Source organism: Humulus lupulus, chromosome 5, assembly GCF_963169125.1.
Source record: "Humulus lupulus chromosome 5, drHumLupu1.1, whole genome shotgun sequence".
NCBI lineage: Eukaryota > Viridiplantae > Streptophyta > Magnoliopsida > Rosales > Cannabaceae > Humulus > Humulus lupulus.
Window position 1 is genome coordinate 146,157,115 of NC_084797.1, and position 12,635 is coordinate 146,169,749.

General features: G+C 36.0%; 1 protein-coding gene across 1 annotated transcript; it reads left to right on the top strand.

Annotated features, from left to right (window-relative positions):
- Nucleotides 1-298: 298 nt before the first annotated feature.
- On the top strand, nucleotides 299-11,292 carry LOC133777729 (plastidal glycolate/glycerate translocator 1, chloroplastic). The gene is made up of 8 exons (XM_062217449.1): nucleotides 299-675; nucleotides 993-1,308; nucleotides 2,930-3,191; nucleotides 3,349-3,464; nucleotides 4,125-4,234; nucleotides 9,318-9,495; nucleotides 10,537-10,666; nucleotides 10,922-11,292. Exons 1-8 carry the CDS (start codon nucleotides 346-348, stop codon nucleotides 11,070-11,072), a joined length of 1,593 nt encoding a protein of 530 aa, XP_062073433.1. The 5' UTR covers nucleotides 299-345; the 3' UTR covers nucleotides 11,073-11,292.
- The last annotated feature ends 1,343 nt before the right edge of the window (nucleotides 11,293-12,635 follow it).

Here is a 12,635-nt window from a genome sequence, read left to right on the forward strand (position 1 = left end):
CAAGCTTATAGGAAGCTTCGTGGGTTCAGTTTTTGAGCCAGTGAAGAAAATGCTAATGGAATAGTCTCAAGAGAAAAAATTGACTATTTGGGGCTATTTTCTCGACCAGCGGACAGTTTGAAGAAACAAACAATATTAACCCGTAAGAACCCATTTGCACATATTTTATTTCCCGCCATATAAAACCAAACGAATCTCATCTCATCTTCTCTGATCACCACCACATTGTTTTATGTCCATACAAATATATATTATTGTTTGTTATATCAGACCCCACAACCATATTTTCCAAAATGGATTCTGTCGTCTCTTCCCATCACTCTCACTCACTTCATTTCTATTTCCATGGCGGCCTCCTCAGCCATACCCCAGGTTGTTCCGCTCACTTTTCCAAACCACCACTGTTTTAGATTCTTTCCGCCAGGTGGTCTCTCTTCGGTGCCACGTATACGCACAAACATTCCAAAAACCTCGCTTGTTGTTGCTTTCAATGGGGTCCGGACGTCACTCAAACGCTCTCATTTCCCAAGGTCAGTGCCCTTTTCTGTGGCTGTTGGGTTCAGCTCCAGTTCCAGGTTCTTGCAAATGGGTTCTCGTGAAACTTGTTCTAGCAGAGAAATTTCAGCCCAATCTAGCGGTGCAGAGAGCAGTAGCACTTCCACAGTTTCTCAAAATGTGAGTAAATCCTTTTTCTTTAATACTTGATATAGTTATGTTGTTGATGAGTTTTCAAGGGCCTTTCTCTTTGTAAAGAGTTTTGCATTTCATCGTTCCCAAAAAAAATATGAGATGATTTTTTTTTTTTATGTTACTTTTTCCCGGGTTATCAAGATAATGCATTTGATTATCACTCATGAAATTGAGATGGGCTGTTTTTGTTTTGTTTAAAAAAGATGATGCATTTGAGTGTTCACTAATAAAATTGTGATCGGTTCTTTTGTGTGTGATTTTTTATTTATTTATATTTATTTTGGTTTCAATTTTTTTTTCAGGTTCTTAAGTTATTACATTTGATTGTTTCACTTGGGTTGATACTAGCAACGGACAAATATTTGAAGAAGGCATTTGTGGCAGCATCAATTAAGTTCCCAAGTGCCCTCTTTGGGATGTTTTGTATATTCTCCGTTCTTGTGGTTCTAGACACCATTGTTCCGGCAGCAGCAGCAAATGTGATGAGCTTTTTTGAGCCAGCTCTATTGTTCATCCAGAGATGGCTCCCATTATTCTATGTTCCATCTTTGGTTGTTTTGCCTCTCTCTGTCAAAGACATTCCAGCAGCATCTGGCATCAAAATCTCCTTGATCACAGGTGACTTATTTACTACTTTATGATTATTTTGTTGGCCAAGATATAATTTCAAAGAGAAAACGTTTCTGGGGTGTCTTTGAATTTTATTACTAAATTGTTTTAGTTTGTAGATGTTATGCTATATAATTGGAAATGAAAAAATCTGTACTAAACGACTTGCATCAATTATAAAAATATTATATCTAAGTACGATATTCTTGTAAACATTAGTGCAAGTTGTGATGAAAATGGTTAGTTTCTTCAAATCCAACTTATTGGATGTTTATATGTATATAGTCAATTTTCTTATATTTTTTCTGACTTGTCTAGTACACAATATAGTATTACAATTACAATGGTACCATGTGATTTTCATCTCTTTTTTCTGGTTTCCCTAAATTAATCTAAAGCATCCAAATGTTGGAAACTATGATGAAACTTATTATTCATTTTTCTCTTTTTCACCATTCAAGTATATGAAGTTTCTGCTCCAATCAACACATCAATTTATTAAGTTGATTGGAGCAGAAACTTCATATACTTGAATGGTGAAAAAGAGAAAAATGAATAATAAGTTTCATCATAGTTTCCAACATTTGGATGCTTTAGATTAATAGATTGATGTGTTGATTGCTGTTTATTCTAGGGAGAGGTAAATTTTTGCAATTACCATGTACAAATAGTGTGCTTTGGTTGCACATGTCTGGCATATGGTGCACCCAGCCACAATGCACGCCACAGGTGTATGTTGTATGTGACTGTGGCCACACGTAGCATGCAACTGGTGCACAGCCTGTGCAGTTTGGTCGCACACACATGCATCTAATGCTTGCGGTGTGCAAGTGCACCTGGTGCGTGTTGTTTGGAGACAGCTTACACTGTGTGCCCCATGCACAAGCCATGTGTGGCCAATCACTTGCAGATTAGCATGTGCAGTATGTGTCTGGAGCATGCTGAGTGCGGTGACCTCTGCACACCAGGTGCATTCGGCGTGCAACCAGCTGCATCCATTTCTGTAGGTGCCATGTCCTGTTGTGTGAGCATGGCATGCAACTGCACAAACATTTCAAGAGTAGTGTGAAGTGTATATTTTAAAAGCTCATTTTAACATATAGGTTAACAAGTCATGGCACCTATTTGATTTTCTTTACTGTTCTTAAAAGACTAATACATGCTGCAAGATTCTCCTAAAAAGGTTGACTTAACTTTTATTTTTAAAACTGTGCTATGGTGAGTATCAAATAATGTTAAAAGTTTCTAGAATTAGAAAGTTAGTTGCACACGGCATGTGGATGTAAAACCCTTTAGAAGTTTCCCTTCAAAACAGAAAATGTTCAAATGGAAGGAACCGAAATCTTGTCTTGTTTCCTTATGGGTCTGGCTATCATCAGTTTATATGTGCACCTTTATTGCTTATTTCGGCCTAATTGAATAGAAAAGTTAGCTTATTCCATTGAAAAGCAATCACAAGAGTTGTGTCCACTCAGTCAGCAAATTATTTCTGTTAGAAGTTCTTCCATTATTTCTTCATTTCTTGCACAGTCACAAAAGATACAGGACATAAATCCATTAAGTTGCTGTTTTATTTTTATTTTCTTTTTATTAGTGCAATCGCATGTTAATTTGTATTGGCTTGCTGCAGTTGGAGGCTGGTTCGCGACACTTTGTGTTGCAGGATTTACAGCTATAGCTGTAAGAAAACTGGTAAAAACAGAAATGGTTGATGCTGAACCCATGGCAAAACCCTCTCCTTTTTCTTCTATCGAAATCTGGTCTTGGAGTGGGATTCTGCTCATGTCATTTGTCAGTGCATTACTATACCCTACAGCGCTGGGCACAGGTGCTCGAACATGCCTTCCATTCCTTCTTGCATCCACCGTTCTAGGCTACATTGTTGGTTCCGGGTAAAATTTCAGTTTTTACTCTTACATCACATGTAATGATTTTATCTTAGTTTTCCCCTTCCCACATAACAAAAGTAGTTCCTTTTCATTTCAACTATCAAGACATTTAGATTTCCACATTTTTCTTTCCTTTTCACGTTATGACTTATATTTCCAGGTTGCCATCAGGTGTGAAGAAAGTGTTTCATCCAATTATATGTTGTGCGCTATCTGCAGACCTCGCAGCATTGGCTTTTGGGTACCTTTCTCGGTCTGGACTTGATCCTGTTCTAGGTACAGTAAAGCTTTTAGTTTTTTCTATTCACTTTCTCTGGTTGCAGACCAAGATATAAAGCAAACAAACAAATAAATAAAAATGATAATTTATTCTGGTAGTGCTACTTACATGACTTTATTAGCCTTTTTAATCCTTTATTTTTCTTTGCGTCTACTGCCTGTTTATTCTTTTCTTCCCTTTCTTTCTCTCCCCTTCCTGAATGTCCTTTTTCTTTTTGGCTTTTATGGCAACATGTCCAGTTATGTTGGCACTCTAATTAAACTACATAGAAGGAAGAACAAGAAATGCCATAATTGAGCCAAAAGATGTAAAAGCAACAATTTCACAATAATAATTTTTTCACTTGACGTTCTACGATGATGAACACATAGATGTGGAGTGCATGAAAAAATATCATAATATAAAATTTATTAAAAACCAGGGACAAGAGAAACTGTGATAGAATGGGCTAATATTTTTTGAGAATATTTAATAACATATGACTTGCATAATGTTAAAACTTAGTTACTTAATGCTCTCTCTTTGCATTTTAGAGCACCACATACACAAGGGTGAGATCTCCCTCCTTTATAGCATGCAAAAGCCATATGTTTAGTTTTATTTTTTATTACCTTTAACATCTTCAATTACATGATTCCTTTAATTGATATACACAGGATTTTACCTAACAAAGGCTTCATCTAATCCTGGAGCTGGTGATGTGCTGATGGGATTTTTGGGTTCTGTAATTCTCTCATTTGCTTTCTCAATGTTTAAACAGAGAAAGGTATTTTCTCGTTTCTCATATCGGATGATACAAGTTCCCCAATTCAATTTATGGCTACAGTTATTTTATTTTCTTGTTGGTATCTAACGCATGTTTAGGACCACTATATACTGGTTTTGAAGACTATCTGCCACCAGTGCCTTGAAACATGATAAGTACAAAGGGATTGTTCCATCCTTTAATGCAGTTTGACTAGGATAATTATTTTCATCATATAGAAGCCAAGTGGTATTTGGTATAATAATGCAAATTATGCAATAGTAATTGAGTTTCTATTTCGTTTCACATGGAATTTCAATTATCATATTCCTAGTGTTAGTTATCTATATTAGTTGTTCATATTAACTGTAAATTAGCTATAAATTAGGACTAATTAATTTCCTATTCTCTCATAGTTTCCTAGAATAGCTTCCCTAGTTTGTATATAAATATGTTTATTTCTCATTGAAATGTAAGTGAATACAATTCTCTTCACCTCTTATTACATGGTATCAGAACATTAGTTTGTAAAATTCGAATTTTGCTACAAAATTAGGATTTTTTTTTGGGGGTTTTCCATAAACACAAATTAGGGTTTAGTCTATTTTAGGCTTTATTTCGGAAACCCTAGTTCTGTTGGTCTACTATTCTCACCGCCCACACTAAAGGATTCCCCCGCCGCCGATCTCCATTCCCCAGAAGTCCGGCCGGCCGCTAGAACCCCTGCGCGTGGGCCCCACGCGCCGTTGTAAGTTGCAGCACCACCTCCCACGCGCCGGCGCGTGAGAGCGCGTGGCATAGTCTCCGGCGGCCCTTTTTGTTTCGTTTGGTCTCCACTGCGTTTCTGGTTGATTAGTGCTCCATTTTTGCACACATAGTTTCCGTAGGTGCGACTGTCAAGGTTTTTTCTAGGATCTTTGTTGTGATTCTACATTTAAAATCGATTTATTTGTTACTTAATTGACCATAGACCAATTTCCCTTTTTACTTGGGAGTATTGAACACACCTATAATTCTGAGTTTCATGTTACTTTTACCAAGAGACATGTCAAATATGGGACATCCTAATTTGATTGAATGGGATGACAGTTTCTCATTCTACATTTGTAACATAATTTTTATCAAATCACACATCGCAGTATACCAGGCCTTCTAATTCTTTAAGCGGCTTATCTAAAAGATTTGCGATATAACTAGGAAGACGTTTCAAATACCACACATGGGTTACTGGGCATGCCAGTTTGATGTAACCCATTTGATATCTTCGTATTCGAAAATCAACAAACTCGACTCCGCATTGTTCACAAAATTTCGGTCCTTCGTTGTCATTTCCAATTACTCGATAATTTCCACAAGCACAAATCCCACTTTTTATAGGCCCAAAAATTCTTTCACAAAATAAGCCATCTTTTTCAGGTTTATTGGTTTTGTAATGAAAAGTGTAGGGTTTTGTCACCTCTCCAATTATTTCGGTTTTTCATGTTTGCTGTTGTGTTTCTTTAAGGAGTTATGGCTGAGATAAATCAGAGGCGAAATCCGTGGTTTCATCTGATGTGATTCCTGTGATGTCTAAAATCACGGACCATAAATTGATTGGTTTGAATTATTTGGAGTGATGTAAGACTGTTCGGCTTTATCTATGAAGTATTGACAAAGATGACCACTTGACTGATGATCCTCCTAAAGAAAAAGATGATTCAAGACAGACGTGGCTCAGGGAGGATGCTCGCTTATTCCTTCAAATCCAGAATTCTATTGACAGTGAGGTAATTGGTTTGATCAATCATTGTGAGTTTGTTAAAGAACTAGTGGATTATTTGGAATTTTTGTATTTTGGAAAAGGCAATCTCTCTTGTATGTATGAGGTGTGCAAAGCATTCTACCGTGTGGAGAAACAAAATCAGTCCCTTATGAACTACTTTATGTCCTATGAGGAGCTTAATATGTTGCTGCCATTTAGCCCTGATGTGAAGGTTCAACAACACTAGTGAAAGCAGATGGCTATTATGAGTTTTCTAGCAGGGCTCTCACCTGAATTTGATTATGCGAAAGTACATGTTCTTTCTGGTTCTGATGTTTCCTCTTTACAAGATGTCTTTAGTCGTATTCTTCGCACGGAAATTACTCATTTTGTTCCTCTTGATAGTGCTTTGGTAAGTCGTAATAATTATGCGCCTAGGAAATCTTCTATTCCAACTGGGCATAAAGGAGGCCGTTCACAAGGAGTTGAAACTCGAACACCGGATTCAGGAGGCATTATTTGCAACTACTGTAAAAAGCCAGGCCACACCAAGTTTGAGTGTAGAAAGCCACAGTTTAAAAATCAGCAACAACACTCTGTTAATGTTGCAAATACTACTGATGCCACTGATAAATTTGTCCTAATTTCTGCTGATGAAGTTGCCAAGTTCTCACGATATCAGGAATCACTCAAGTCGTCATCTCTTTCTGTCATTGCTATTGCCGATTCAGGTAAATCTAATACGTGTCTTCTCTCTTCATCCTCCAAATGACTCATTGATTCTGGTGCCATAGATCACATGACATGTAAACGTCAGTGCACTTATTCTATTTCTTCTTTTGTTTCTTATAATCATTTGTCATCTTCTTCTTGTTCTTTTATTGCTTCCCTTGATTTTATTTCGATTCCTAATACTATTCGTGAAGCCATATTGCATCCTGGTTGGCATGATGCAATGATAAAAATGATAAAAGAGATGAATGCTTTAGATGACAATGATACTTGGGACTTGGTCGATTTACCTTCAGGAAAACGGGCCATAGGGTACAAATGAGTATTCACTGTTAAGGTCAATCCGGATGGATTAATTGCTCGATTAAAGGCCCGTCTTGTTGCTAAGGGTTATGCTCAAACTTATGGAGTGGACTATTGTGATACTTTTTCTCCTGTTGCTAAGTTGACATCTGTTCGATTGTTTATTTCAATGGCAGCTACTCATCAATGGCCTCTACATCAACTAGATATCAAGAATGCTTTTCTTCATGGAGATCTTCAGGAGGAGGTGTATATGGAGCAACCTCCTGGTTTTGTTGCTCAGGGGGAGTCGGGGCGAGTCTGTCGTCTTCGAAATTCTTTATATGGTATGAAGCAAAGTCTTCGTGTTTGGTTTGGTAAATTTAGTCAGGCTATTGAGAAATTCGGTATGCTGAAAAGTAAGTCCGATTATTTTGTGTTTTATAATCAATCAACTGCCGTTATCATTTTATTGGTTGTATATGTGGATGATATTGTTATTACTGGAGGAATCTCATCTCTTAAGTCCTTCATTCATATTCAGTTTCACACGAAGAATTTGGGGGTGCTTAAGTATTTCTTGAGAGTTGAGGTAACTCGGAGTAAACAATGCATTTTTCTATCTCAAAGAAAGTAGGTCATTGATTTGTTGACTGAGATAGGAAAATTGGGACCAAAAGCCTTGCAGTACTCCAATGAGTCCTAATGTGCACCTTACAAAAGATGGGGAACCATTTGAAGATCCTGAAAGATATCGCAGGTTGGTTGGAAAGTTGAATTATCTTATCGTGACTCGTCTAGACATTGCATTCTCAGTTAGTGTTGTCAGTCAGTTCATGTCATCTCCAACAATTCATCATTGGGCAGCATTAGAGCAAATTTTGTGTTACTTGAAAAGAACACCAGGACAAGGTATCGTGTACGCAGATCATAGGCACACTCATATTGAGTGTTTCTCAGATGCAGATCAGGCAGGTTCTAAAGTGGATAGAAGATCCACTTCAGGTTATTGTATTTTTGTTGGAGGGAATTTGGTCTCTTGGAAGAGTAAGAAGCAAAATGTTGTGTCACGATCAAGCGCAGAATTAGAATATAGGGCTAGGGCACAGTCTGTGTGTGAGGTAATGTGGATCTATCAGCTATTGACTGAAGTAGGACTTAAGACTTCAGTACCAACAAAATTATGGTGTGATAACCAAGTTGCTCTTCATATTGCACCTAATCCTGTGCTCCATGAGCGGACTAAGCACATCGAAGTTGATTGTCATTTTGTTCGTGAGAAAATTTAGTAAAGCTTAATCTCCATAGGATACTAAAAACTGGCTAACAACTATGGGATATCTTTACAAAAGCATTAAATGGGGTGCGGGTTAATTATTTTTGTAACAAGCTAGGCATGATTTACAAATATGCTCCAGCTTGAGGGGAGTGTTAGCTATATATATTAGTTGTTTATATTAACTGTAAATTAGCTATAAATTAGGACTAATTAATTTCCTATTCTCTCATAGTTTCCTAGAATAGCTTCCATAGTTTGTATATAAATATATGTTTATTTCTCATTGAAATATAAGTGAATACAATTCTCTTCACCTCTTATTACACCCAGGAATGTAGCTTTTGCGGTTTTACTTTAAATGTCAGCCCATTGTAAATGCTTCGTTGATCAGATAAGTAGTGTGATTTCTTTTAGCTTTATTGAGAAACATAACCACTGCTCTGGTTTTGTGGCCTTCTGTCTTCTCATACCTCTAAAGTCTATTGTGGGAAAATTAGGAGGGTGCAAATGTACCCAAATATTTAATTCAGTTGTTCCTATATTTAAAAAATGGATATTTGCGATGAAAGTACTTAAATTATTGAGTTTGTAACACTGAAGTACTCGAGTTATTTTTTTGGCGGCGAAAGTACCTTCCCTCCATGTTTTGGTGTAGTTTAGTGCAGCTATCTGTTTCGTCGTTAAGTCTGCTTACATGGTGTAAAATTTTCTTATAACTTGGGTACTTTCACCACAAATATCTCTTAAATTGGATATTTTCACTACAAATATCTTTTAGTTGGGTACTTTCGCCACTACTATCTCTCTAATTGGGTACTTTTGCCTACTTGTTACAGACGAACTTAATAGAGAGAATTGACGATTGTACCATACTGTACCAAAATATAGACGGAAGATATTTTCGCCGCTAAAAAAATAATTTAGGTACTTAAGTGCTACAAACGTAATAGCTTTGGTACTTTCAACGCTAATAACCCTTTAAAAAAAATACTTGTCTGACTCATTATATATATTCCTTCAGATTTATTATTATGTTGCTAAACAACTATTATTATTGAATATATTTTCAGCTGGTTAAGAGGCATGCAGCTGAGATATTCACGTCTGTCATCCTCTCAACAATATTCTCATTGTATTCAACAGCTCTTGTTGGACGTCTAGTTGGGTTGGAACCAACCTTGACTATATCAATTCTACCCAGATGTATAACTGTTGCATTGGCTCTCAGTATTGTGTCTCTGTTTGAAGGTAAGAAAATTTTACTTGTTGGCTGCCGTTGTAGATAAGTAATCATCTGCAACTAAATCTTAAAGTTAACTCAATCTTATTAAAGGTCTTCAAAAAATCTTTGAAAAATGGTGAGAAGCCTATATTTTCTTGTAACAATTTTCATGTCATCCAATGTCCTGCCATAAGGGTATTATATTATGGTAAGAACATGTATTTTAAACTCTTTTGAGGTGTGTGCCTTGAGATATGAGGCATACAACTTTACCTTTACAGCTTAGAGTTCATTGGGTATATTGAGTGGCTTACACCTCTGATTCATGAGGCTCTTTCAGTTAACTAATTGTTTTCTTGACATCCAACTCCCTACAATATTAGGACCCTATTTTTCTTAGGAACCATATTTTGCTTTTTCCAACAGAAATGCCAAGTGTTATGATAAAACACAATTATCTTTGAAGCAAGACAATTACTTTGTCTTTGAAAATTTTGTTGTTTAGGCTTACATGAAGGGGTTGTTGGAAAATAAACACAATTGTTGACTGTCCAATCAACTTAGGATTTTGGAAAGGTAATCTAACATTATTCACTTAGGAGAATTAGATTGGATAAGATTTGATTAAGAAAAATAAGAGAAAAACATAGAAGAATAAATGAGTTGATCATTTATCAATAATAAATTATAAGAAAATGAGTTGGATACAAAAAATTATAATTTTTTTTACTATTGAGATACATGAAGGATTGGATATGATAAAATTATCCTAAGTTTTTCAACGGGACTAAGTTATCCCATAATAAGGGTGATTAATTAGCTTGTTGGAATATTTTTTTCAATATCCTATCCAATTTTATTACAAAATTACATGATAAAAATGGTCAAATCCTACTTTCGAAATATAAACTTACGGTGTAAGCAAACATAATAGACCCCAACAGTGTAACTGGTGAGGCTCAATGAGATTCACAATGTTAAATATTGACCATTTTCACAATTCTTGTTAAGCATTATGTGTTTCTCAGTGTTGTCAATTAACCTGGTTCATGAACTATCTTTTTCAGGTGCCAATTCATCACTGACAGCTGCTGTAGTTGTAGTAACTGGTCTCGTTGGGGCAAATTTTGTTCAAGCATCACTGGATAAACTACGGTTTCACGATCCTATTGCTCGTGGAATAGCAACTGCTTCTAGGTATGAACTTGATACCCTTAAATTCTTATAGTAGAGCCTACTTCCAATTTTTAATGCTTTTCACTTCTGCTGTTAGAAATTACAATTTGTGATAAACAACTTTCATATCCTTTAAGAACAGAATCCTTAACGAGTTTATACTGTTCTTACTCCAGAGTAGTCGGTTTCCTGGTCATTGTTACATTATTATTATTATTATTATTGTTGTTGTTGCTGTCATTGTTTATTTATTTATTTGTTCTTAAATTATTTCAGTGCTCATGGATTGGGCACAGCTGCCTTATCAGCCAAGGAGCCCGAGGCTCTTCCATTCTGTGCTATTGCTTATGCTCTAAATGGTATCTTTGGCTCTTTGCTTTGCTCTATTCCGGCAGTCAGGCAAAGCTTGATTGCAATCGTCGGGTAAACTAGAATGGCTAATTCCTGATTTTTGCTGCTGCCTTGTCATGAGCGTTGTTTTACTGGGTTTTGAAGGGAGGCTCTTCTTGCATTGTGTATATAATATGAAGAACACTAGTGTGGAAATCATTATAGCATTTGTCAAACCAAGTTAAATTCTTGTCATTTTTTATCCTCTTGGTGAAATTATGAATAACATCTGAATACGAATCAGATAATTATCTCAACATATGAGCTGTCAACTCTGACTTTCGATCCATACATATATACTGCTCTGTATTGGTTGTACTTTGTGAGGGGAGGGAGGGGAAAATAAAGTTGTGTTTGATACAAAGAGTACAGGCAACTCGGTATAAGAGGTTATGAGTAGCAACAAGAATTAAACTAAATTATTTTAAGTAACAAATTACCTAACTGTAGCTATAGCAGTCTAGCTAACATCTCTTATGCCTAATACCTCCCTCGAGATAAATTGTATAGATTTAATACACCCATCTTGGTTACAATGTCATGAACGAAATTAGGAAATAGAGCTTTGGTAAATACATGAGCTAAGTTATTTTTTGACATTTCATGAGTCACTTTTAGTGTGCCATTGGTGACTTTCTCCCACAATATGACAATCAATGTCAACATATTTTGTTCTCTCATGTAAGATAGGTGATTATTTCCTTCTTCCATTGCCACATCAGCCGAAATATAAGCTTGCCTCTTGACTGCCACGTGTTCCATGCTCCAAAATATACCTGATCACAATGCTTCAGTTTTGCTGCAGCAATCCTGAATATTCAACCATCAACACATAAATTCATCACAATAGATTCATATGCTAGCTCATTCCTTTGTGCACATATCTATCTATGAAATCATTATCTTTAACCCAAGAGCTATTAAAGACTAAAAAAATAATTACACTAAATTAAAATAATGAAAACATCATAGTTAGCTACCAAAACTAAAAATAAACTAACATCACCCATGATTTTTTCACAATTATAAGTTCAAAAGTACATGAAATAACTCTTTATTCAAGAATTATCACACCCCCAAACTTACAACATTACTCATCCTCGAGTGATGACTCTAAAAACAAAACACAACTAACACAAGATACAAAAGGCACAAACTAAACAACAAAAGACAAGAAAATACAAAGACAAAACACCACAACAATGGACAAACTTTGCTATGCCAATGGTAACAAGGGGAAGGCTCTCAGGAAATTTTATTTTGAAAAAGAGAAGCTGAATTTCAATCTTTCACAAGTTTTAAACCAAATTCTTCAAGCATGAATGTTGCTGCTAAAAATATGAATCAAGTGTTTCACCCTTTAGTGCATGCATAGCTTTTCCTAAACAATTTCAATCACCAAAAATCAAGCTAGACCTTGGTCCTCAAGCTTAAATAATGTCTCCATAAGTTACTCAGTGATTCCCTCTCCACTAATGTAGACAAACACCACACCAAAGATCAATAGGACTTTATCAAGCTTGTAATGATAGGCTAGGGGTGAAGGTAGGATAAGAGAGATAAATTTTTGGCTCAAATCACCCTAAACACCTCAATCTTT